The sequence below is a fragment of the Pteropus alecto genome, unplaced genomic scaffold, assembly GCF_000325575.1.
Source record: "Pteropus alecto unplaced genomic scaffold, ASM32557v1 scaffold153, whole genome shotgun sequence".
In the NCBI taxonomy this organism is placed as follows: Eukaryota; Metazoa; Chordata; class Mammalia; order Chiroptera; family Pteropodidae; genus Pteropus; species Pteropus alecto.
In genome coordinates, this window is record NW_006434516.1 from 128,660 (window position 1) to 154,916 (window position 26,257).

General features: G+C 53.4%; 1 protein-coding gene and 1 pseudogene across 8 annotated transcripts in view; both read left to right on the forward strand.

The window, feature by feature from the left end:
• The window catches only part of BIN1 (bridging integrator 1), a 55,890-nt gene extending 36,267 nt beyond the window's left edge, over nucleotides 1-19,623 (forward strand). Inside the window, exons 7-19 of one of the 8 annotated variants that reach the window (XM_015587462.2) lie at nucleotides 262-354; nucleotides 4,066-4,151; nucleotides 4,343-4,418; nucleotides 5,751-5,833; nucleotides 8,899-9,046; nucleotides 10,421-10,549; nucleotides 13,728-13,835; nucleotides 14,354-14,377; nucleotides 15,317-15,424; nucleotides 16,254-16,343; nucleotides 16,594-16,704; nucleotides 17,013-17,114; nucleotides 18,963-19,623. In XM_015587462.2, the coding sequence (XP_015442948.1) occupies nucleotides 262-354; nucleotides 4,066-4,151; nucleotides 4,343-4,418; nucleotides 5,751-5,833; nucleotides 8,899-9,046; nucleotides 10,421-10,549; nucleotides 13,728-13,835; nucleotides 14,354-14,377; nucleotides 15,317-15,424; nucleotides 16,254-16,343; nucleotides 16,594-16,704; nucleotides 17,013-17,114; nucleotides 18,963-19,070 (1,266 nt within the window). In that variant the 3' untranslated portion in view covers nucleotides 19,071-19,623. The remainder of the gene's footprint in view (nucleotides 1-261; nucleotides 355-4,065; nucleotides 4,152-4,342; nucleotides 4,419-5,750; nucleotides 5,834-8,898; nucleotides 9,047-10,420; nucleotides 10,550-13,727; nucleotides 13,836-14,353; nucleotides 14,378-15,316; nucleotides 15,425-16,253; nucleotides 16,344-16,593; nucleotides 16,705-17,012; nucleotides 17,115-18,962) is intronic. The other 7 variants (XM_025045068.1, XM_025045069.1, XM_015587463.2 and 4 more) reach the window with 7 other exon arrangements.
• LOC112477881 lies at nucleotides 12,451-12,569 on the forward strand (annotated as a pseudogene).
• Nucleotides 19,624-26,257: the final 6,634 nt, after the last annotated feature.

A 26,257-nucleotide genomic window follows, 5' to 3' on the forward strand; every position in this document is an offset into this window, starting at 1 on the left:
CTTGCTGAGCCCCTCTGCCCCTGCTAATAGTTCTCACATTTTGCTTTGCAGCTGGAGTTCACCCTCTTTTGTGCTCCACTAGGGGCTTTCCTTAATTTTCTCAGCCTGCTGTGGGGGGCTGGCACCCTGGAGAGGCTGCCAGCTTGTCTGCCACCGCGTTCGGGACGTTTGGACTTGGTGTTTAATATCTGTGTCTCTGTTTCTCTCCCGTCTCCCTCCTGTTTCTCCACTCTCCTTTGCCTTACCCTCCCTTCCCCCCAGCCTGTCTCGCTGCTTGAGAAAGCCGCCCCCCAGTGGTGCCAAGGCAAACTGCAAGCTCATCTCGTAGCTCAAACTAACCTGCTCCGAAATCAGGTGACACTGGCTTCTAACCTTGCACGTGCTGGCGCCTTCTGGTCTGCTGTCCTGTCCTTGGTGCTGGGCGTCTGTCTGCCCAACTGCCCTGCACTGCCCTCGGTGGGGAGGGCTTGGCCCTTTTCCTGGATTGGGAGGCAGGGTTGGTTTCAAATGCCTCTGCTGGGAGAGCTCCTGCTTCAGCTGCGACCTGCAGTGATGTGGGAAGGAATAGAGGCTGCAGGCTCTGGTTGACTGGGCCCAGGTCTGTTGCTCAGCACCCAGGTCCCTGGTAGTGCTGAGACTCTCTGAAATCCTACCCTCCAGGAGCCCAGGAAAGCCTTGGAGCCATCCGTCCTCTGTGAGGGCTCCTGCAGGGAGGGACATGATGTCACTAGGGCTTCTGTCTGGACATGTATTGTTCTTCAAGCCTCATAAGAACTGTGAGGTGATCTTGAATTTACTGAGTAGACAAAGCTACAGAGAGGCAGTCTTACTGAGCCTCTTACTGGCTGAGTTGGGGCTCACCTGATTCAAGGCCTGGGCCATTCTTTTAGCTCCCTGGCCTGGGGCTCCATGTGGGTGGTCTTGCCACAGTTGGCCAGACTCATGGGAACCCTTGGGACCCCTCGTGGGCCCCCATAACGCCTCTGGAGGAGATACCAGAGTGCTTTTCAGTATGGCTGGGATGCTGAGACCTGGGATTGGCTCTTTGGGATTTTCACAGAGGACAGTCTGCACCATAGTGGTCCTGGAGGAGGCTATTGGTACAAAATTCCTGAATGATACTACTACCCTGGCAGTACTCTTCTCAGCCTCCTGCTCTCGGAATGGACCCAGTGTGGCCAGGGGCCACTGGGTGTAGTGCCCTGGGAGAGGTGGCCTTGTGGTTTTCTCTCCAGTAAAACTGACGTGACTTCAGCACTCCTTTTATAGTCCTGGGCTGGGGGCAAGCAATAAGCCTGACCTGGGAGGTTGGGTTTCTCTTTGGGAAGCTGCCCCATTTTTTCTGGCCACTCTCTGATTTCTTCATTTTCAACCCACATGTATTGAATATTGTGATGTGGAGACCTCTGGGCTCAGCATAGGCTCATAGTTTAATTTTTTACCTGACCTACCTGATTTCTTTTAGGGCAAAGCTGTGGGCTGATTTTGGAGGGCAGAGTGACCCCAAATCTCCAGAGTCTTGGGGAAATGGTTAAGGGAGTCTTTGATAGGCCAGTGTCTCCTCTGCCACAGGAGGTGCGGGAAGAGTGAGGGGCTGGATTGGGCCTTTTCTGCCTATAAAATTCAAGACTTCTGGCTGGAGGGAGAATGGAGCCACTGTCCCAGAGCCAGGGTTTCTGCATAATTTTTCTGAAATGGGTTTGGCAGGAGGCCAGGTGACCATTTTTGTTGTGTGGGAGAAGCCCCTGAGAGTGTGGGGCCAGGGTGAGGCACGTGGCTGCATTTGGGCTCCTGGAATGGGTATGTTTGGGGATCCTGTTGGGAGGGCTCCACACCCCGACCCTTGGGGGGAGCAGCAGGGGAGGCCAGAGCATGTGATCCCATCTTTGGATGCTGGACTATAGATATTTCGCCTTTCAGCCAAATTGGCTTTCCCATTTGGATCCAGTGTTTATTTGAGCATATCCTTCTTCTGCCTCCACCCTGCCTCGTGCCTGGCTGGAAGGGAGGGAGGCTTGAGGCTTCCTGTGGGCAACTGGCTGGCTGTGAGCTGGGCACTTAGGGCCCACGGCTGCCCTCCTGGCTGACTTGACTTTGGGGAGACTGTGATCTCTCGAGCTGACCAGCTCCAGGTGTCCCTTAGGCTAATTTTGAGCTCTTCACACTTACCATAGTCTCCAAAAACCTGCCTGCAGGACCCCGGTGCCCTACTGCATGGTGAGTGGGCCGATTTTGGGTCTGCCGCCCATGTCTGTCTGTCACCATGTAGTAGAGCTACCGGGACTACAAGTCCTTTCCCACAGTGGGTGGCCCTGCCGCCCTTCCTGCCACCCCAGTGCTTCTGAAGGGTCCAGGATATGAGAATACAATCCAAAGGGAATAAAAGACTCAGGTCCTGACCTTTGGGAGCTCTAAAATAGAGCCACCCTTTTCTTTGCATTATTGCTGGGACGTGGGAAAAAGGCCTGGCACACAGTTACGAGATGCTGTGCCACTGTCACGATTGTTTATTGAGGAGTTAGGAGCAGCGTTGTGAAGCTGAATATTTGTGCAGAGGTGGTCTCTGCAGGCACAGGGCTGGGGTGGTCAAGGTGGGCTCCTGGGGAACATGGGACTTGGGTCAGACTCTTGGTAGTAGATGGGAGGTGTGCATGACAGTGAGAGGTGCTCATGGCCAGATGTGGAAGTCACTCATCTTGTGCTCACAAACCGTCATCAGTAGCCTCCAGTCAGGCATAGGGGTGCCCTGAGGTGTAAGGCAGGCATGGCCTAGCCCATAGCCTGGAGGGCCCAGCAGTTATGATCCATCCTGGAGCAGCTGAAGCACGCATGCTTAGAGAGTGATTTCTTTTTCCCCCTTGTTCTACCTTTAATTTTTAAATTAGATCTTTAGAAGTTAGATAAAGAGCTCAAGCTCACCCTAGCAAGTTCCAACAACCTGAAGGTAATTGGAGTCAGAAGAGGTGGTAGCCTCTCTTTCCTCTGGCTCCACCCCAAAGTCACCAGGCTCAGCTCTGGAGATAGGGCTTGTCCTGCCTGGTGCCTGAAGCTGATGGAACAGCTTGGTGGGCTTGGGGAAATCTCGTGCTTTCTGGCAATTTGGCGTTCAGGTCAATTGGCTGCCTTTGCCAGAAGGCCTGAGGATTTGAGGCTGCTGGCGGCAAGTTTTCTCGTGGGTGGGGCCTGCCACGTTCCCGGGCTGTGACTCAGACCCCGAATCCGAGTCACTGTTTCCAGCAGCGCCCTCCAGAATGAGCCAGCAGAGCCCCTTCTGGGGTCTTGTGACTCATCCCCACCCTCTTCTGGCTCTCTGCCTTCAGAGCAGGCCACCTGCTGCTCTATTTCCCTATACGCTGGCTCTTTGATGGGGACTTGGTGCCACCACCTGGTGGATGTAGCAGATGCAGGGAGCAGGTCTTGTCCAGGAGAAGGTGAAGGCCTTGGAAATGGACTCAGGCACCCTGCTCAGCTGCCCAGCTCCCTCCCACCCTGGCCCTGCCCTCCTCCTGACTGGACAGGTGACAGAAGCAGGGGGAGGGTAGAAAGACTCTCCTGGGGAAGTGAATACAGGCTGCTGGCTGAGACTGAGTAGGAGGCAACCTTGAGAAAGGGGGAAAGGAATACTCAGGAGGGGACACTAAGGCCTGGGAATTGGGCAGCGGGCTGACACCTAGCCTGAGAGAGGTTCGTGTGTAAGGGGACAGGGTCCTTCCTCACTTGGCTGGGTCTGGGTCTGCCTCTTCCCCCTTTCTGTGCCCCAGCACCCCAGGCCCTGTGTCTTGTACCTTCTTATTGTGCACCACTGATCCCATCTGCACAAGAGAGAGGGGTCCTCCTTTTTGCCAGGGATGCTCTGCCCTCCTCTTCCTGGAGCAGTCCCTGAGGTCCTGGCTACAGTGCTGTGAGGGGCTGCAAGCGGAGGTCCGCCACGACGTCCACATCGAGTTCCACCTCTATCTTGCCCAGAGTGCACTGGGGGGTACAGGTCATGGGGGCGGGCCTGGCCTGGCCTGGGCTGGCTAGGACACAGGCCCAGCAGAAAGAATGACAAGCCCTGCCCCTCAGGCCGAGGAGGAGCTCATCAAAGCCCAGAAGGTGTTTGAGGAGATGAATGTGGATCTGCAGGAGGAGCTGCCTTCCTTGTGGAACAGGTGAGGCCAGGAGGTGGGAGAAGAGCCTTGGCCTCCTTCAAGCTGCACAGCTGTGTCATGTGTGTCTGCCTGGGGTGCCCTGTGTCCTCTCAGGGTTGTGTCTCATGTGGGTCGAGGCATATCAGCGTGTATGTGGCTCTCTTGGGTTGCCCTGACCTGTGTGTTCATTTCTCCTTCCTTGCCTCCTGTAGCCGTGTAGGTTTCTATGTCAACACGTTTCAGAGCATTGCGGGCTTGGAGGAAAACTTCCACAAGGAGATGAGTAAGGTAGGTTCTGGTGACTCTGTGGGCTTTAGAGTCACTCTGCCCAAGGCCAGGGTCGGAGGCACAGAAGGGGTGGCCTGAGCTCCCTTTTCTCTGTTGAGGTTCTGCACACACTAGTGATCACAGAGTCTCCTCTGACCCTGGAGAGGAGCTGCCTAGACCCAGCTCCCAAAGAGCTCCCCATCCAGAGGGTTCTACCCAGTGGAAGCTGCCGGGTGTGCCGGGTGCGCTGGGGAAGCCGTCAGTGGCGCTTGAAAGTCCAGCCCCACCTCCTTCCTTCTTCCAGTCCTACTTTTCTTGCCTGGACAGAGCCACCTCTTCTCAAACTATAAATGTGTTCTCAGGCAACTTCGGCCCAGAAAACGGTGGTGGCTTCTCAATTTGTAGGCAAATGATAAATGCATTGCTAGTGTTTTGTCAGTTTTTAATGTTCTTTCATGTGTGTTAAGACACTGAAACAGGTCTGCTTTATTTGCCAGAATCTGGTGTAAGAAGGGATGTGATTAGCTTAAATTCCTATGTTGTGTTATTTTCATCTTCATCTAGCTGGCAGTTAAACTGCAAAGCTGAGTTGGAGAAACCTAGTAGTGGCGGCTTCCTCCTTTGGTTCAGTGGGGTTGCCTGACTCTACCCCGTGGGCTAAGAGGAATGAGATGATGGTGGTGGATGCCAGGCTGAGGGCAGGGGGAGGAAAGGCAAGCCTGGGACCTCCACCACCCTGATTTCCTGCTTTTTGGGGTGTCCCTTTCCTTCTTTCTTTTCCTTCTTCCCTTTAGACATTTGAGATAACTTATAAAATTTTTAAAAACAGAGAGAGGTGACTTGGGGAAGAAAACATTTATGTAAAGCAGGAGGGAAATTCCTCTCTGGGCATCTTAGTGGCGAAAAGAGGGAAATATTCTCAGTAATGAGAATCACTATGTGCATAGGATAAACCTCTTCTCTTGCCTGCGCTTTTGGTGAACTCTCTGGCAGTTGTAGTGTGGCCTGAAAACATCTTAGCAAAATGACCTTAACAATTAGAATCAACAGTTAGTTTGCAAAAACAGTTAAAAAAAAAATTTAAGAACAGTACAAGCTCTGTGTATCATCTTAGGAAATCCTACAAGTAGAAAGAAGAGAAAAAATGGTCCCCAGAAACATTAAATGAGCACTGCAGCTCACTTCCTCCGTTTTTCCCACTGATGGGGAAAGAAAGAAGAACTTGTTTTCGGTAGGGGGCAGGGATGCAGGGAAGGGGTTAGAGTAGGGGGAGAAGCAGTGATGTTATTGGGGAGAGTGAGGTTGTTTGGTGGCCCTAGAGGCCCTCCTACCTGCTTGCTGTCCCACCTGCAGCTCAATCAGAACCTCAGCGACGTGCTGGTCAGCCTGGAGAAGCAGCATGGGAGCAACACCTTCACGGTCAAGGCCCAGCCCAGGTGTGTGATGCTCGCCACTCTTCGGGCTGAGGGTGGGTGTGGGGAGGTGTGAACAAAGGGCCGACTCCTGTTGCTCCCTGACTCGTGCAAAGCTAGGACAATGCTTGTTTTTGTGGCCCCAGAGTTTGGCCTTCTTGTCTTGGCCTCCCTGTGCAGGTAAGGGCACCCCCATTCCCCCTGTGTGTCCCTGAAGCCTGCACATTACCTGAGCCTGGACTCCCTTCCTTATCTGTGAGGCAGGAGCAGCCAGGGCACCTGCACAGCTTTGGGAGGAGGGTGGGGAACTAAGTGATTCACAGGCACAGAGCCTTTGGAAAATGAATGGTCCTCTTAGAGCAGGGGGTGGTGCCACCTTTTCCCTGTCCTGCTCCCGGGAAGCCTAAGTCCCAGGATGGTGGCATTCTGCACACCCGAAAAGGTGTCCATGTTCCTGCCCTCAGCCCAGCCCTGGTCGCCTTTTGCCTCACCTCCCAGGAGATTCCTGTTTCCTTAGGGGAAAACGCGAAGGAGGAGGGATGGGTCTTGCCCTCTGGCTATGGCTTATGGGAAACAAGCAAGTCTGAGATTCTCCTTCCTTTCTGGCCATCTCAGCACAGTGTGGGGACCACAGGGAACCTTGCTTTCCGTCTATGAAATGGGGTGATTGTATATGCTTTTTGGGGTGAGGGAGGTATTACTTAGGACTAAGAAGATATTCAGTGATTATTTTTGCCCCTTTTCTCTCCTGAAAATAAAATACATGTGATGCAGAGGGTCCCACAGGGTGCCTGGGGCTGAGGAGCAAGCTGGGTGGGGAGGGTGGTGGCGGTGGGGAGAGTAAAGGCCCAGGGGCAGTTTCCCAGATCACTGCAGGAAGGATTGGCCTCCCTTGAGCTGCTCTGCCTGGTCTGGAAGGTCGGGAGCACCCAGGTTGGGTGAGGAGGGGCAAGTGGTGGCCATCCTGGGTAGTGCAGGCTGCTTAGACTGACATTCTGTAGGAAAGGGGCTGATCTGAGGGGGAAGGGAGGGACGTGGAGGCTTGTGAGCCTCCTTCATTAGGTATCCTGGTTGCCTCCTCTCCCAGGGTCCCATACTGGCCAGCTGACCCCTCTCTTTCCTGGCATTCTGGGCCCCTGGTGCTGCTATGGGCTGGACCATGGGCATTGCAGTGGCCAGTGTGAGCCTCCTGCACCCCTGTGTTAGAGTAGCCTCCTCTTCTGCTTGTTTTGTCAGCACCACCCCAGGGCACCTGACACCATGCTGAGGCCAGTGGGGCCCCTGAGACTGTATGATGGGGGGCCGAGGGGGAAGTTAAGCCCTCATCAAGGCCTCTGGGTGTTAGGGGAGTCTTTTTCCCTTTGTGTAACCCCTTTGTGAGGGGTTGCTGATGAAGGAAGGGGACAGGCCAGCCCGACATCCAGCTTTCCCCCAAAATGAAGGCCTCTGCGTCCCATCCTCACAGAAAGAAAACTAAACTGTTCTCCCGGCTGCGCAGGAAGAAGAACAGGTACCGGCAGTGAGTGCTGCATTGTGGGGCGTCCGAGGCCAGCACGCTGGCCGGTGGCCCCAGTGCATGCGCCTAGCGCCCTTCTCTGAGGGCACCACTAACCCCTAACCTGCCTTCTTGTGTGTGGTGCTGCCCGGCAGGCCGGGCCTGCGCTGTGTCGTGTGTGCTGCAGGACAGGGCAGAGGGCTCGTCGGGCGGGAATGCTGTGCAGACAGCCGGAGCTCAGGTTAGCGCCTTCCTCTCTGCATTGCTGAGCGTCCACTGGCTGCGGCCTGGACCAGGAGCATCAACAGATGGAGAATGGCACCAAAAAGGAGGCCTGAGGAGACTTGGGGAGGGCTGCTGAGGCACGGTGGTGTTTTTAAAATGACATGTGCATGTGTCCTGTACTTAAATTCTTTAAGGAGGCAAATACAACCCATGAAACACAAGTTTAGGAAAGATGAGAAGGTACCAGTAATGTCTCTCTCATGTCTGTCTCATCATCTAGATACTCCCTCCCCCAGGTGACGTGGTTACCAGTTTCTTTTGTGTCCTTCTAGACCTTCCCTGTCCATCACTGTGGCCACTGGCCTCATATGGCTGGCCAGCACTTGGACTGCGGCCGGTGTGACTGAGGAGTTGAATTTTTAACTTTATTTAATTTAAATATAAATGTAAACAGCCACCTACGGCTAATGGCTAGTCTTGGTCAGCACTGTGTGTAAGTACGAATATAAGTATTTATTTTTTGCCCCCTTTGCACCCAAGTGAAGGTTCATGCACATGTTTGCCCTGGTTTTCGGTACTGAACGATATGGCTTAGAGACCTTGCCCTCTCACCCCCAGCAAATCCTCTGTCAGGGCACCGCCTTTACTCACCTACCTGCCCATGGCCTCTGGGTGGCTTCCCGTGTTTTCCCAGAAGGGCCTGTGGGAGCAAAGGTTCAGACATAGTGATGGCATCATGTGGGTGGGAGTGTGTGTGGGTAGCAGGCTGTGCTTGGCATTTTGGTGTGAGTGAGTAGACAGGCAGGGAGGCAGCCAAGAGGCATTGGGGGTCAGGCTGAGATGGGGGCTGCTGTGTGGTGTGAGGAATGAGACTCACGTTGCCTCTAGGACGTTTTGCTTTCTCCTGCTGGGGAGTTCGGACTCTCATACAGGGCTAGCCTGATGCAGGCCTGTGGGGCAGCTGGGCTACCTCTGGTGGTGGCTCCCAGAGTCCTGCTCCCCTCCCCTGGGGACTGCAGGCCTCCAGCTTGGAGTTCCTCCATGTGCTGTCACTGTCTCCAAGCCAGGCCCCTGCTGCCAGAGCATGCAGTCTCATTTCCACCCATTCTCATGTACAAGATCACAGTTTCACACAGGAACATTGCATTTTCACAGTGAATCTTTGTGGATACACTTTGGAAGAAAACATCCTCAGTTTCGCACACTGATCTGCATGCTCATACATATGTACACACATGTTTCCACACATGGAACCAAAAGCATCTGCTCGTGCACATGCCCCATCACACGCATACCTGCGGATTTGCACATCCTATCTCAGAGGCCATGACCTTTCCCCACTGGGCTCCTTCTTGTCTTGCCTCCACAGTGACAACACCCCTGCAAAAGAGAACAAGAGCCCTTCACCTCCACCAGATGGTTCTCCTGCTGCCACCCCTGAGATCAGAGTCAACCATGAGCCTGAACCAGCCAGCGCTGCCACCCCTGGGGCCGCCCTCCCCAAATCCCCATCTCAGGTAGGCACTGTGTCTCTGTGACCGATCCCCTCTCCTCCTTGCTCTTCCTCCTGCTTTGCTGTCATCTACCTATCCCTCCCATTTCTAGTCCTCTATTTCCTTCCTGGGGTTTTGCCCAATGGGGGCTGAGCCTGAACATCGGTCTCCCTCGGGCCCTGCTGGACACAGGCTCTCCTCAATGGCCCTGGGCCCTTTCAGGGACATCTGTGACTGCCTGTTTCCTCCTCAAGTGTCCCCCTGCCCCGCTGCAGTACCCTCTCTTTCTTCTCTCCCTGGCTTTTGGGAGGCTCGACTTCCTCCATCTTCCTTTCCAACTGAGGCGCAGGCTCGGCCCCTAACACCGGAATGTCCAGGTCTGTGGAGGCAACTGCCTTCTCTGTCCTCACCTTCTTCCTCCTGCTTGGAACTGCCACGAAGGACCTTTAGAGGGACAGCATGAGAAAGGGCTCAGTGAGGGGACTGTGTAGTGGCGAAGGGGGACAGGCCTTGGGCTTCTGGTCCGGCCCCTCTGGAGCGTCTGGCCTCCACCCCCACGAGGTTTCTCTGCATTTCTGCAGTGTCTCTGGTTGAGCCTTGTTAGGCTGTCCCCCATGCCCTTTCACTCCTGGCAGCAGCAATTTTGGTTTTAGGCCATCACTCAGCCGATTAGGATAAAGATGTTAAGAATGGTGATGAGAGCCCACATTTGAACAGCACTTACTCTGGGCCAGACGCTGTGCCAGCACTTTTCACGTTTTCATTCATTAAATCCTCACAACTACCTTGTGAGGCAGATGCTTTTTTTAATCACCCCAGAGTGACAAATGAGGAAACCCAGGCTTTGGGGTGGGTGGGGGGTTGTGTGACTTGCCTGAGGTCCCCCCCAAGTGTGCAGGTGTGTGATCTCCTTCCCTAGGCCTCCTCTGGGCCCTGGCTCTGGGCTGGTCTCCACAGGTCACTGCAGAGGTCAAGCTGGAGCTTGTCCGGTGGAATGTGGAGAGGGGCCTAGGTGTGCAGGAGAGTGGGTGCCCGGGCTGTGTCTCAGCTACTGTTTCTCTCTGTCTTCTTACCATGTGGCGAGCCCTCCTACTGCCACTGCCTTATTCTTCCCTCCTCCTTTCTCTTCTCACACCTCTTTCCTCACCTATCCTTCCTCTCCTCTCCTGTTTCTTCGTTCTGTACAGTGTTTCTGGACCTCCTGCCTTGGTCTCCTTTCTGGGGTGGTCATGGTCCTGGTGTGTGTGACTTGGGGAGCAGTGACACTTCTTGCTTCATCTTCCTCAGTGGGGCCATGGCCTGGGGTGTGACTAACCATGGCTTTGTCTCTGTCTCCCCCCAACCTTCCCGCTCTGCTGTGCCTCCCTGTGTGGCCCCTTACCCGTGGCCGACCCACAGCTCCGGAAAGGCCCACCAGTCCCTCCGCCTCCCAAACACACCCCATCCAAGGAAGTCAAGCAGGAGCAGATCCTCAGCCTGTTTGATGACACGTTTGTCCCTGAGATCAGCGTGACCACCCCCTCCCAGGTCAGCCGCGGCCGCCGCGGCCCAGCTCTCCCCCTCTCCTGCTCTCTTGGGGCGTGCATGGCCTTCGCCTCCATTCCATGCCCTGTGCCTCTGCCTTGAAAGCCAGGAATCTGGCCAGAGAGACCGGCCTGGAGCCTCCTTCTCATTCATTTGTCTATCCCTTCATCCATCATCCCTCATCCATCCTTGAGCATGTACTGTGGCCACTCACAGGGACATAGGTTAATGGTCCTATTGGAGATAGACAGCTCAGCAATGGCCTCAAGGTTGCATCGATGCTGTGGCCAAAAGTGTTGGGGAGCATGGAGGACCTGGGCCAGTAAGGGAAGGCTTCCCAGAACAGGTGACGTTTGCCAGGTGGCTGCAAGTAGAGAGCAGCTTGTGCATAGGCCAGGAGGCCTGAGAGATGGGCTCAGAACTTCTAGAGTTCGATGTGCTCATAAATGCCCTAAGAAGGCATGTGATGTCCATTCACAGATGGACAAAAGGAGGGCTGAGCAGGGAAGGTCACTGTGATAGCACTGGAGCAGGCTGTACACTATTAAATCAGCTTGCAGAGGCTGTAGTGTGGTCACTGCTCTAAGTCTGGTTTCCAGGCCTTCCAGTCAGGTCCTTTCCATGCAGGGCCTGGCCTCTTGTGCAGGCGACTAATCCCAGGCTATAGTGGGCCTGTGCTGGCAAGCTGCGTGGAGTCGCCCTGCCTGGAGTGCTGTAGGCCAAGCTCAGAAGTCTGGAGGGGAGGGGAAGGGCTGGAAGGTGTGAGTGGAGGGAGAGGCAGTTGGGAGCTGAGGACAGTGGTTGCTACGAGGGGCCTCAGGACAAGTGGGCTTCTAGCCCCCAGGAGAGGACTTTGGGTTAGAAGTAGGAACTTTCAATACAGGGCACTAGGGGGTGGGGGAGTGGGGCTCTGGCTCAGGAGGCTGGTAGGCGTGGGAGCCCCCATCTGCAGAAGGTTGCTGAGGCTAGTCCGGGGGTGCTCCTGGAGTGGTCAGGAAACGGACGGCGAGACCTCCAGGACAGCGTGCTGCTGGGATGCTCGCAGCTTGAGCATGCCTCTGCCCTGGGTGACCGAGTGCTAGTGAACCCTGGGCAGGGAGTGGTGCCAGCACTTACCTACATGGCCTTGTTCAGTTTCCAACCGCTCTCCAGCATGTAACAGGTGAGGGGCCTGCGGGCCTGACCTACAGGCAGACTGTCTGCCCCGAGCATGTCCATCTCCATGCTCACAGTGCGCTGCCTTTGCTGCCCCCTCTGCCCACTGCAGGGAGCTGGGTCTCTGCCCAGTGGGAGTGGGGAGTGTACACTGTGGGTGCTGCTACCTGGGGCTGGGGTAGGCTGTTCCCTGTCTGTGAAGCTGTTCTGGCATGTCTTTTCTGCTGTGGTGAGTAGCCTGCATCCCTCTACTGAGGTCATCCAGTCCTGTGTGGTGGGGAGGCTAGCCTGCTGGAAGGTGGGGCACGGAGGGTGTGGTCTGCCCTTTGGCGTGGTGACCACGTCTCCTTGGAGTATGAGGGGCAGCTATCTTGGCCTGGTTGACTTCTGAGAAGGGGCAGGCGGTGGGGCTACTTAAGGATGAGAGATACTGCCAGCCAGCTGGTGGGAGAGCACCTAGAGGCTGTACACCTCGGGTGCCCTGAGTTTGCATTCCCTTAGAGGTGGCAGGGTTATGGGGACAGAGCAGTGAGTTTTCTTTCCCAGGCTCATCCGACAGGGCTTGACCTAAAAGGAAAGTCAGTGGCTGGGGTGAGCCTGGGGTGTGGGCTCAGGGACCAGGGCCCCCTATCCAGGAAATGAGTCCATGTGGACTGGGCTCTCTGAGCTCTGTGGCTTGGCCCCGCATGGATGCCTCATCCTTTAAGCTGTGTAACGGCTGGCACCAAGTGTTCTCAGAACTAAGGGTCTTCTACGGCCATGCTACCCTGAACATGCCCAATCTCATCTGATCTCGGAAGCTAAGCAGGGTCAGGCCTGGTTAGTACTTGTATGGGAGACCACCTTGGAATACCAGGTGCTGTAGGTATAAAAAAAAAAGAACTGAGGGTCTTAGGTTTCCCGACAGGCTGCATCTCAGCTGTACAAGCCCCTCTGGGGCGCTCCTCTGCCTTCTTCCAGGTCTCTGGTCCTTAATGGAGGGTCTTGGGGGGATGAAGGCTTGAGGGCCCATCAAGAGCAGGTAGAGCTGGGCTGGCCTGGGCTCCTGGGGGCCGCGGTCCTCCCAGTCTTACATGAGGGTGGGAAAGGAGAACTCAAGGCTGAGTCAGTAGCCAGCTCCCTTTCCTCTCCTCTCAGACCTGGGCAAAGTCCTCCCTGGCCCCAAAGGGGGAATCCCACAAACCATGTGGAGGCCACAGCTGAGCAAGCCCCTCCTGGGAGGGCAGCATGTCCTCTGGGCGCTGGTGCTGATCTGGCTCTCCTCCACAGGCAGCTCTGGGGAAGGCTCCTTTTCTCCTACAATTGTGGGGCCCAGCTTAGGATGGGGCTGGCTCACTCAGCATGAGCGGGGCCACCAGGTCCCAGTCTCCCAAGGTTTTGCCTGTCATAGGCACGTTCCTGAGCTGTACCCAGATCCACTGAATGGGAATTTGGAGGGTGGCTGGGTGGGATCTTTAATTTAAATACAGGTTTCACAGATGTTGGGGATCCCACCTTTACAATTAGGCTCCTGAGCAGTGTGGCTGGCTCAGCCCTGTCCTTGCTCCCTGGAGCTGGCGGAGGGGGTGCGGGGGGTGTCACCACAGGGTGACCTGTCTGTATGGGGCAGCTAGGGGAGGCCAGTGCCTGTCCTAGGGGCCCTCTGGGTCAGACCAAGTGTGGTCTTACTCAGCCTTGTCTGTGGCTTGTGCTGCTTCTGGGAGGTGCGGCGAGGCCTTGGAGTTTGTGGTGCAGGGAGCCAAAAGAGGCTTAGGCACCAGGAGGCCTCTGCCAGCCTGCAGGAAGGAGGCAGATGAGAGAGCCGGGGGCTTGGTGTTGGTCTGACCAGTAGTTGGCCTACTGCTGATGACTGGGGCAGTGCCATGTTTGTGTGCGTGGGAGTGTGAGCTAGGGTGTCTGGCACAGATGGCCCTGCTTTGTGTGTGCGGTGGATGTGTTGCTGATCGTGAGTGCCTGCTGCGTGGGCCTATGTCAAGTGCTTTCTGCCTGTCACTAACTGCCTTCCTCCTCTGTCTCTGCTGCCAAGTTTGAGGCCCCAGGGCCTTTCTCGGAGCAGGCTAGTCTGCTGGACCTGGATTTTGACCCCCTCCCACCTGTGGCAAGCCCTGTGAAGGCGCCCACACCCTCTGGTCAGGTTGGTCTGAGTCCACCACCACCCACGGGCCCACTGGCCTCCGGGCCACTGGGCTCTGGCCTCGTGTCTGCCCACTGGCCATGTAGGCCCAGGTATCCCTGGGCCTTTGGGAGTCCTGGGGTCACCGGGCTCTTACTTACACTCTGGCCTCCGGCTCTTGTCACCTCTTCCGGTCCTGACCATGAGGAAAGGGAGAGCAAACAGAGGCTGGAGAGAGGACCCTTGGGAGGAGGGTCAGCTGAACACTTAACTGGCAATGTACAGTCCATCTTAGCACTCTGCCCCGCTCCTGTCAGCAGCCCTGTATTTGGGCCCTCTCTGGCCTGTGGTTGCAGCCTCCTCAGAGCTGTCTAGGACTCAGCCCTCTGGGGACCTCTGAGCCTGACTCTGTTCTGCCCTGTGCCTGCTGGGCTCTAGGGTCCTGGGTGGGCATAGGGTGGGGGTCACTGGGGACTGCTTGCCCGCCCCTGTCTCTAACTTCTGTGCTAACTCTGTCCTTCTCCCTCTGCTATGCTCAGCCAATCCCATGGGACCTCTGGGAGGTAAGCTGTGTTTTCTCTGTGCCTGCCCCCAGGGGTGCTGGGACCACCCTCCTAGTCCTAACCTAAACTGTTCACAGGTGTACGCACAGCTGTGCTCTCCTGCATAGGGGGCTGACTGCAGCTGCCTTTCTCCAGTGGTTCTACTGCTTTCTGTCTGTAGAGGCATCGTGCCCATAGCCAGGCCCTGTAGGAAAAGGGCTCCTTAGTTTAGCCTGAGAAGGTAGTCCTCTGTGGTGTGGTCCAGTCGTCAGGGCCTGTGAGTGGCCTTAGACAGTGATCAGCTGGTCACCCAGGATGGACATGGTGTTCTCAGGCTGTGCTGAGGTCTACAGGCAGGAGGGCCTGGGGTGGAGGGTCCTTACCCTTGAGGAGCTTTCTGTTTGTGGGGGCCCCACAAGGCAGTGGCATCAGGGGGCTGCTGGGACAGAGGAGGAAGAGAGGGAAAGCAAGCTGAGGCCAGGTGCCCTTATATGAGCAGGACCTCCTGGGAAGGTGTCTTCATAACCTAGTGTCTGGGGTGTGTAGGCTCAGGGAGGGCATGGGACTTGCCCAGTAACTGGGGACAGCTCCTGCAGGAGCAGGGGGCTGATGTGAAGGTGCTGGCAGCTACAGAATCGTGTTTCGCTCTGGGAAAGGCCCGTTTGTGCGAGCGGGCAGAGTCGTTTTGACAAGCAGATTTCAGTGGGTGCTGAGCTATGTGCCGCACGTTCACACTACCCTTTTGGCAGTGGCAGGAGCAAGGAGATGGGAGTAGGTGTCCCTTCAGGAGTCTGAGTCTGTTTCTTGCTGGGCTCTGGTCAGACTACCTGCCGCAGGCACTACCCTCTGCTCTGCCAACACTGGTGGCTCATGCCTGTCTTCTGTCTCGTGCCCTTCCCAACACCTTTTTCTTCCTTGCCTCCCGCCCTCCCACTCTGTCTCCCTGGTGGCCGTCACCAGCCCACAGAGAGTCCAGCTGGCAGCTTGCCTTCCAGGGAGCCCAGTGCTACCGAGGGCACCTTTGCCGTGGCCTGGCCCAGCCAGACAGCCGAGCCAGGTCCTGCCCAAGTAAGTGCCAGCCAACCTGTCCCTGGTGTCTGCGGGTGTAGCATGGAGGGAGGACCAAGAGGAGATAACACAAGATGGACAAGGCCACTGTGGGCCTGAGGGCCAGGCCAGGGCCATGTGCCAGGAGGCCCCAAGATAGGACATGTCACTTGTGCTATGGGCAGCTGCGGTCAGATCAGCTCTTCTCCCCTCAGCACCCTGAACCCAGCCTCCCAGCTTAGGCTTCCCACAGTGGGAGGGAGGAAAACTTAGAGCACCCGCTGGTTTGTAGTAGGAACTTTCCAGAACTTTTTCATTTAATCTTCACCCTACACTAGGCATCTCCTCCTTTTACAGATGAGGAAATCGGGGCTAGGAAAGTTGAGGGGTTGCTCCCAGAGCTCGGAAGTGGCTGAGTCTGAGTGCTGGCCCAAGTCAGCCTGATTGCAGCCAGGTTGTGTCAACTTTGCCTTGCCTGGGCCCCCACCATGGTTCCCATCCTGTGCTTCGTTCTTTTCTGGGAACAACCTGTGAGGTGCAGGCTGGCCAGGCAGGTTCGAGGGAGCTGAAGCTGGGCCAGCTCTTTGGGCTTAGGGGTGGGGCCTGTGAGGGAGAGTCAGGAGTGGTACCCAGGGGCCTTTGCTGGGTTTTTGCTGCATGTCTCTCGGCAACCTCTTCGTGCCTGCTAGCACCTTCTCCAGCTCTTCCTCATGCCCAGGACCCCACCCTTCCTTCGGGAGCTCGCCATACTGTGCAGAGAGACTGGCCAACTCTGGATGCCACTTGGGTGCTTGTCCTGGTGGCGGTGCCCCGTCCTGTGTCTGACCCCATGCCGGCATTTATGTTGCAGCCAACAGAGGCCTCAGAGGTGGCGGGTGGGACCCAACCTGCGGCTGGAGCCCAGGAGCCTGGGGAGACGGCAGCAAGTGAAGCAGCCTCCGTAAGACACAGGGACCAGGGCCCTGTCTTTCTTTCCTGCTGTCTGTTTGTCCATCTGTATGCCCACCCACCTGTGGCTCCCAGCCCTGTATCTTGCCTGTTCTCCTTGCTCTGTCCAGGTCATAGTTCCTGTCCAGGAGACTGGAGGCAGGCTGGGCTGTCATCAGGCTCAGACATCCCTTTTCCCTGCCTGTTGCCCTGGCTCTTCCGGGACCACCTCCTGCTCATGCTGACCTGTGCTCCCTCCCTAGAGCTCTCTGCCTGCTGTTGTGGTGGAGACCTTCCCAGCAGCTGTGAATGGCACTGTGGAGGGAGGCAGCGGGGCTGCACGCTCGGATCTGCCCCCGGGGTTCATGTTCAAGGTAAGCCCAGGGTACTGACCCCACAGTCTGATTGCCACTATCTGATAGTGCCCTGGAGGTGGGATACCCCCTTCACAAATCAAGCCCTGGGGGCTATGTGCTTGGCCCAAAGTCGTCCTACCCTTATATCCCCTGCTACAGTCGGTGAGGTGGTGTCAGCCCTGGTCCCACCACTTTAACAAGCTCCTGGTCACCGTGTTGCCTCATCACACCAAAGCTGCTATGAGGCCTGGTGCCTTGTATAGGGTTGCAGCGGAGACCAAGGGCTTTTGAGGGAAGGACGTCGAGCTTTCTCTCAACTTCTGCAGGTGCAGGCCCAGCACGACTACACGGCCACCGACACAGATGAGCTGCAGCTCAAGGCTGGGGACGTGGTGCTGGTGATCCCCTTCCAGAATCCAGAAGAACAGGTGAAGCCTGGGTTTGGGCTGGGGCCTGCTGTCCTTTTCTCTCATCATTCATTGTTCTCCTCCCTTCTGCCCTTCCTCCCTTCCTTCTATCCATTCCCTTTCCTTTTTCTTTGGCCTATCTCCTGTGTTGTCACGTTTCCCCCTCTATTGGTGTCTCCCTGTCTGTATCTCCCCTCTCTCTTCACTTTCTTTTTTTCTCGAACTCTGTCTGCTTCCTTCTTCCTGCTTTCTCCTTTCCTCAGGCTCTATCTGACTTTTCCCCAGCTTTCTGCATCTGTTTTTTCCTCCACTTCTCCCTTCCCTGCCTGGAAGCCTCCCTCCTTCCAGGACAGGATCCTTGCCTGCCCTTCCATGAGCTGTCCCACCCTGGTCACTGCTGCCAAGGCACCCGCTCTATGACTCATGTTGGGCCCCCGTTGTCCCCGCATGCTGCCCCTCCAGGCTGGCCCTTCACCCATTCACACAGGACCCACAGGGACAGTGCGTGGTATCAGCAGGACCCCTGAGCACCCTCGCCATGCCCCCAGCTGTTTCTCACCCCAGATGCCTCCTGGAACCTTCTCTTCCTGCTGTGGCCTCTCCTCGTTAGTTCATCTCTTCAGAGCGGGCCCCCTCGGGGCCTAGGGCTGGCACAGAGTGAGGCAGAACTGTTTCCTAGGTTGAGACAGGCTGCTTCGTGCAGGCAGCTGTGGCCCTTCAGTAGGAATCTCACTGTGGGTATCGAGTGAGTCTTTGTGGGATGTCGGTGGTGGGATTGGGGTGCTCATGTTGATATCCAGGTGACATCCACAGTGCATAGCGGTCCTGGTTAGACTCTGACCCACTTAGTCATCAACAGGTCTATGTGGTTTAGTTGTCAGGGGAGGAGGGCTGGGTTTAGGATGAGGCCAACATGGCTGGGGGTCCTGGGTTGGGACTGAGGCTACCAGGTGGTTACTAAGGCTACACTGGGCTGCGATGTTTGAGTAACAAAGATTTCCTGGGCCTGGAGCTAATTCGGCCAGTTCTCTTAAATCTTCAGGTCTCCCTTGATCTCCCTAGCGGGCCAGTCCTGAGTTGGGTGGGATTTTCTGAACCAGAATCCTAGCCCCTGGCCCACAGTGGGGGTCATCTAGGATGGCTGGAAGTGGCTCAGATAGCACATACGTAGGGCCTGTGACGAGGCATGTAATGATGCAGAATGAAACAACAAAGACCTAGGTGGGTCTCAGGCATAGCCCAGTTGCCAGGATAGCAATGGCCTCACCCAGAGGCCAGGTGTGCGGCTCTTGCAGGCTCAGGGTCAGAGTCTGGGGCCAGGGAGGTTGTCGTGATCCCTGGGAGGGTCAGGATTAGAGCAAAGGTCCAGTTTGAGTTGGAAGGCTTGGTGGGGTGTCCTCAGATCACTCTAGAAGCCTTTAAGTGGCCAGCATGCAGCAGAACTTTCTGGAATTGTAGAAGTCTGGACAGACAGCTGATGTTTTCTTCAGTGATGTGTCTTCTGTGGGCACCAGATAGTGGGCAGTTCCTCAGCTGGCATTGAGGGAATTGTTCAGACATGTATATACCAGTGCAGCAGTCAGCCTGCCTTTCCAGAGTGAAAAGGACTTGCCGAATCACAAAGAGTTAAATCCACCTGCTGAAGGGCAGAAAGATCCTGCAGTGGCTGGGTTTGGGTCTGGGGAGATTAGCAGGGAATGCTGCCTGGAGGAAGCATTTCTTAAGGGGGGTGTGACCCACTAGGAGGAATGAATAGGTAGAGGAGGAGACTTCCTTCTATTGGGTCCCCAGTGAGATGCATACCTCGTAGGATCCAACTACCCCCCTTCTCCATTCCTCTTCGACTTGGGTGCTCTGCTTCCCCTTCAGGATGAAGGCTGGCTCATGGGCGTGAAGGAGAGCGACTGGAACCAGCACAAGGAGTTGGAGAAATGCCGGGGCGTCTTCCCTGAGAACTTCACTGAGCGGGTTCAGTGAGGGCAGAGGCTGGTGCAGCTCTCTGGGCCTGTGAAGAACACCTTTTCCCGAAAAATGTGTGTGGTTTTTTTTTTCTGTTTTTGTTTTTTAACTTTTGGAAAGCAAAGGGAAATCGAGAGGAGAGACCTAAGCCGAGAGGTATTCTCCCAAAGATTAGGTTGTTTTCCAAAGAGCCTGGTTTCGGCAAGTTCGGTGGAATCACCAGTGTTCCTGAAGCTGCTGTGTCCCCTAGTTGAGTTCCTGGCTGCCCTCAGCCCTGCCCCGCATCCTTTGGGTGTCTGCTGCTGCAGCTGCTAGTGAGCCCGGCCGCAGGGCGGGGCCTGGGGGCCGCAGAGCCACCATGCTTGCCTGAAGCTTTGGCTGAGCCACCCGGGCAAGGGTCCTCCTTTCCTGGCAGCTGCTGTGGGTAGGGTCCAGTCTCTCCAGACACCTCGGGACCCAGACAACCATCTGGCCTGGCCCTGCCTCGCAGACCATCTGTGTGCTGTTTGAAAATAAATCTTAGTGTTCAAAACAAAATGAAACAAAAAAAACTGACAAAAGCACTCAGAAAATGTGCGTTTGTTCATTTTTCTCCCTCCATTTCTGTCTGCTGTGCACTGTAACTGTGATTATCTGTGGCTTTTCTACCAAGACTGTCCACCTCTGCAGGCCCTCTGCCCTGGGCAAATTCTGCTGGGCAGGAGGCTTAGTTCTCGGCAGTCCCCCAGCCAGCTGCATGGCCACCACTTCCTTTTGAGTTTGGCTGGACCCAGAGCCAACAGAGAGCTTCAACCCTTGTCCCTTGGTATTTTTAATGTCGGTTGGGATGCAGATGACAGGGACCAGGTGATGACAAGTAAGACAAGGAGCTCGAAGAGCCTGCTCTGTGCCAAGAAGTCTGGTAGATACTGCCCTAAGTGACATGATATACTACGTATGAGAACTGAGGGGTCAAGTGCCAAGACCCCATTTCACAGATGTGGAAACTGAGGTGCAAGGAGGTTCGGCAGCTTGTAGGTGAGTGGTGGAAAGGGTCTGACCTGAGCAGTTGGCCCAGGCACGTGGGGAAGGCCTGAGCCTGGTGATGGAAGGAGCAAGCTCTGCTGCCTAGCTGCTCCCTCTCCTTGCTGCCAGCCTCATTTTTCCAACATTAGGTGTTACGGGGTGAGCACTGTAGGAAGCTCTCTGTGGGAGGTGGGGAGCCGGCCCTACTGGGACAGCACCCAGAGGCAGGGCAGCTGGGTGCAGTGGTTCTGTTCCAGTGGGCCCGAAGCCTGAGCTGGGCTGAGGGTCTGGGAGCTGGGACACTTCCAGGTTGTGTCTTTCCAAGAGAATTCAGCCTGGCAGCTCACAACTTGTCAGTGCTAATGGCCACTCCCGCCCTGTATCCAAGGCCACAGACTGCACAGTGGCCAGCGTGTCTCAGAAGTCCCCATACTGTCTCAGGGGGAACTCTCCCTGGTCTCTGTCTCCTGCCTGCTCCTGAAATCCTCCACATGCCTTGGACATTGTACAGCCCACTGGCTGGCCTCTTTTCCTCATCCTTGGTTGGGTTTAATAACCACAGCAGCCTTGCTTCTCTTGGTTCCACTGGCCTGGAGACCCCCAGCTCTGCCTCTGGGAATTTAGATGTTCACACCCTAACCCCACCCATCCCCAAACATCAGGTTCTATGCAGACAGATGAGCAAACATTGGATTCATTTGTTCAGCAAGTCTTGGCTGGTGTTAATGGTGTCTGAGGTGGGTGGGTGCTCAGCCTGCAGCTCTTGCCTCTGTCTCTTGGATGTCAGCATCTTTAAGCTGGCTACTCAACGATCCCAAGTTTGATGTCTGCACACTGCATAGTACAGATGAGACTTCCACAGCGGGGTGGCAAACTTCCTTCCCAGAAGACCCCCAGCAAATCTTTCTCTCATTGGCCTGAATTGGGTCAGGTTTCCAGTACTGAAGCAGTTGCTGTGACCAGGGGTTGGACTTCTATATTGGCCCAACACTTAGCAAGGCCTAGAGCTGGAGGCTGGGTTGGGCTAGGCGGGGGAGGGTGGACACCTGAACAAAAAACTATGGCTTTTAAGGAGAAGAGGGTATGGATTCTAGAAGCTATAGTGACTATCCCTCAATAGTGGTTTCCAGAAAGGGCCATGAGACTGGGGAATATGACTGGGTGACTATAAGTAGGTCCGTGTGTGACTATGTATTGGGAGTGTAAGTGTGTGTACTCTATCAAGTCTATCTAAGGCTGACCTCAAAGTCAGTGGGTGACCAAGGAACATAAACTATGTGCATCTGTCCCTCCATGTTTCTGGAGGAATATTCATCTGACCTCCCTGCCCCGTTCTGCCTCCGTGTCCCAGAACTCATCTCACCACTGGTTCCAGTATAGACAGTATGTGGTCTTCCTTAGCTATTTGGAGACTTGTGGCAGGGGATGCACCTGTGTCTGTATAAATTCAGTCTCGTGAACATTCACTCACTCACTCACTCGCTCATTTTTCACATAGGCACTGAGATTACAGAGATTAAAATGTGGTTGCTACCCCTAATGCCCTAACAGTTTGGGGAAAAGCAGACAAAAATAGGCAAGAAAGAGCAGCAGCTGTCATGGTGGTGTGTTCAAGGTCTGGAGACAAAAAGGAGCCACCACCCTGGCTTCTCATGGGAAGAGGTGTCTGCTGCCTTTAGAGTTAAGGGGAGTCCACTGGAGCTGACGCAAAGAAGACCCATCTCAAGCAGAGAGAAACAAGTCTTTCCAGGAGGCCCGTAGGGGTTCCAGCTTCTGCTGGGGATCCTGGAGCATAGGGGAGAGGTCAGGGCTGAGGGCCAACTAGGTGGAGATTGAGGCCTGGGAAGAGATGAAGACACCTGGGGAGAGCTGGCAGTGAAGGAGGGAAGAGTGCCCAGGGGGTGGCCTGACTGCCAACATCAAGAGGTGGGAGGAAGAAGAGGTTTTGTGCCCACCTAATATTCACCTGCTCCTCCTCCTTAACTGAACTCCGATTGGGTGGCTCTGGGTGGCTTTATGACACAGTGTTAGTCAATGAGATGAGAGAAGGCATCACTTCCTAAATAAAAAAGTCAAAGCCTTCTTAAAGGAAAGCCCCTTGCCCTCTCCCATGCCTGGAATGAGGGCTGGAGGTGCAGCAGCCATCTTGTGACTCTGAAGCTGCATGTATGAGGACAGCCACTCACTGAGGACAGCAGAGTGGAAAGGTGGAGGAATGTCATTAAAAAATCGTATTCATTCCAACCTAACTGCTGTCTCATGACATCTTTTTGTGTGTGAAACATGTAAGCCCATCATAATTGTGGGGGTTTCTGTTCCTGGTTGCTCTGTGTTCTTATGTTTGTCATCAAGTTCTCTGACTGACTCTTAAAGAATTCTGAGTTGTTTCTCCCCTCCCTTGCTTTCTCCTAGTTCAGGCCTTATCACCTCCCCCTGCACAAATGTGATAGTGTCCTGGTGGGCCTCACGGCCTCTGCGTCCTTTTGCTCTGGTCCATCCCTGGAGTGCACTGTGGCTGTCAAGTGTCTTCTTTAGAGAAGGGCTCCCTCCTTGGAAGTTCATGTCTGACCACGTTACTCCTGCAGTTTATTCCAATGCTAGCCCGAACCCTTTACCCAGACCCTTCGGGATCTGGTCCCTGACCATCTCTCTGGTCCATATTCCTCCACTCCCTGATCTGAGTTTACTGTCCCAGTGATGAAGCTGAGCCACATGCCCTCTTCCCTCTGCCAACTTCCCTCTGCTGTGTCGTGGCCAGGCATTCCGCAGAGGTGCCCCTTCTTGTTGCCTGCTGATGCCCGCTCTCCTTTAGAACCTGGGTGCCCAGTCCCAGCGTTGGTTCCTTCCTCTGACTCACCCTCATCTGTCCATCCATCTGTCAAGCACTTGTCAAGCTGCATGTAGAGGATTGAGCTGCCCACTCTTCTGACCCTTGCCTGTGTGAGCCAGGTCAGAGTCCAGGCTCGGGGTGCTCTAGAATGTTGGGCTTCATCACACTCTGCTCGGTTCCTGCCACGTGGCCACCACTGCTTATTCCAGAGGCCACAGGGCATTGTTTATAAAAAGTAAAATAAATGAGTCATAATCTCATCATCCCAACCTAGTAACTTATTTCACTTTTTGTCCATGTTGGACTGTAGTTTTTAAAAAACTCAAGGGCGACTGGTGTTTCTCCTGGTCGCATTTTATCTGGTTAGATTTGACCCAACAGCTGAGACTTGTCAGCACTCTGTAGGCTAGCCATTCATCCAAGTGAACATTTATCTTTTAAAATAGTGTGCTGTGTGCATGTGTCCTTATATTCGCAAAAGCTGCAGTTGCTCAGTATATTCTGAATTTCCTCTTTGGGAAGCATCATCAGGCCAGTGGCAACGTTGTTTGAGTGCATCCCATGCTGACAGATTATTATCTTCTGTCAAGGAATTCAATTTTTACGTAATAGGAAGAAAACAATTTTTATTTAAAAGTTGCCTGTGGTTGAAAATAGGAGAAAGCAAAAAATATCTCTAACAGAGTCAAATGTCATTTATTGGGAAAAAAGTACCTAAATGGTCATGTTTGGTTCTGAAAGATGATTCCTCTGCCCCCGTCATAGCCTGGATGGGAGAAGCCAGAGGTGAATTGTTCTGCATGATAAAGTCCTTTTACTTCTACCTGTGGGGAACTGGGAGGTGGATGTGAAGACCCCCAGAATATGAAGTATAGAGAGAGAATGAGGAGAGTCTGGAGGGAGAGGGGCCTGAGGAGATGGCAGTCATCCAGGCCAACGGAGAACTACGCCTGCAGCAAACACCAGATGAGTCTGTAGGACACTGAAGACTAATATTCAGTTTAAGTTGTTTCTAATTCTGTGCTGGGCTGAAAAAAATCCCACCTTTAATCCTAAACCTTTAGTGTGTCAATGTCACTTTGAGGAAATCAAGGAGAAGGAGCTGAGTTCTATGTAGAAGCTGACTCAGGGTGGAAGGGAGAGAGGGTTTGTGAGGAGCAGGAGGACGGAGAGAGTAGTGCATGGGGAAAAATGCCACCTTCCAGCCCAGTGCCCAACAAAGGTCTTCGGAGATAATGGGGTAGAAACTAAAATATGTGGGAAGAGACAGTGAGCCATTTTACCTCAGAGCAAAGGAAAGGGAGATTCCAGAAGGTACAAGGGCACAGGGCACTGATAAGTCTGGGTTGTATTCAGGCATCTGGATGCAGGTGTTAGAGTGGTTAAGAGCTGGGCTCTGGCACTAGGGTCATCTAGCTTTTATGGTGCACCATTGCCTTGGGCCTCAGTTTGTTTCCTATCAAATAGTGGTGACATCACAATTCACAGCGTTGCATGAATTAAGAAGTATCACAGAATATTTTTAAAAGGAAAAATTATACCTATGTATATACTTACATATTATACAAATAGAAAAGCAACACATTTTATTTAATTTATGAGGAACCACTAAGATGCTACAGGCAGATTGAATGAGAACTGGATTTACAGAGCTGCATAGTCTCCCCTGGACAAGATTCATGTGCATCGTCTTGAGCAGGAATCATATGCCTCTCTGTCAGCCCCACATTAGCTAATTCAGTCTCTACAGAACTACAAAACAGCCCAGACCCAGACAGTCAAAGACGTGTACCCACAGAATCAGACAGTCTCTGAGGGTCCACTAGGGGAGGCCCAGAATTCCATGCTTTGTTCAGATTTCCTCATTTCCCCGGAATGTTCTTTTCTGTTCCACGATCCCATTCAGGATCCCATGTTACGTTTAGTTGTCTTGTTTCCTGATTTTGATGACCTTGACAGTTTTGAGAGGTATACCTGTAGAATGTTCTTCACTTGGGATTTGTCTGATGATTTTCTCATGATTACACTGGGTGTATGTGTTTTGGGGTTGAAGACCACAGAGGTAAAATACCTTTTTCATTATAGCATATCATCGGTACATACTCTCAATATGACTTTTGCTCTTGGTGTTGACCTTGATCACCTGGCTGAGGTTGTGTTTGTCAAGTTTTTCCATTGTAAAGTGACTCTTCTTTTCATGGTCTTTGGAAGCAAGTCATGATGTACAACCTGCTTAAGGAATGGGCAGTTATGCTTCACCTCCTCGAGGGAGGGTATTAAAGAAGTTATCTGGAGTGCATGGGGATTTGTCTATTCTCCTCTTTTCATTCATTCATTCATTCATCCATTCATTCATTCACTTACTTGTACATTTTTATCAGAATGGTCTCATTGTTATTGATTTTAAACTCTGGGTTATTATCCAAAGCTATTTAATTTTGTTGCTCAAATTGTTCCAGTTTTCATTTGATTCCTGTATCCCTTTGACATAACCCATCATTCTATGTTTTTCTTCTGGCACCTCTTTACCTTCTGGCACTACAGATCCATCTGAATATTTCTTGCCCCAATATTAGAACCAACAATTTCAAAAAGCTCAGAGCATACATTTTTAAGGGTCTTTGATACATGTTGCTAAATTATATGCCAGAAAGTTTGTACAATTTATAATCTACCCAGCAGTGTATGTGTCTATTTCTTATCACATCACAATAGTTTGAAACATATTTTAAAATAATATTTCATCACTTTTAATTTGATTCCTTTAAAAATTAATGACCATTCAATTTTTTAAGTTCACTAGCCATTTGTAATTTGGTAAATTGGTTTCATGTTCTTAATCCTTTTTTTTTTAAATTAAGATTATTGGAGTAACATTGGTTAATACAATTATATAATTTTCAGGTGTACATTATCATTTGACATCTGTATATTCTATTGTGTGTTTACCACCCAAAATCCAGTTTCCTATAGCTACCATATATTTGATCCCCTTTACCCACTTCACCCACCCTTAAACCCTATATTTGACTTCCTTTACCTTGTATACCTCCCCCTCCTCCCCTACCCCGCTAGTAACCACTGGTCTATAGTCCTCTAGTAATCACTAGTTTATATTCCATGTCCATGAGTCTATGTTTGTTTGTCCTGCTCATTTGTTGCATTTAGGTTTATATCCCATATTTAAGTGATATCATGTGATTTTCAACTTTTTCTGCCTGACATTTCGCTTAGCATGATTATCTCGAGGTCCATCCATGTTGTTGCGAATGGCAGAATTTCATTTCTTTTTATGAGTGAGTAATATCCCATTGTATATATATACCACAGCTTCTTTAGCCAATCACCTATCGTAGAACACCTCAATTGC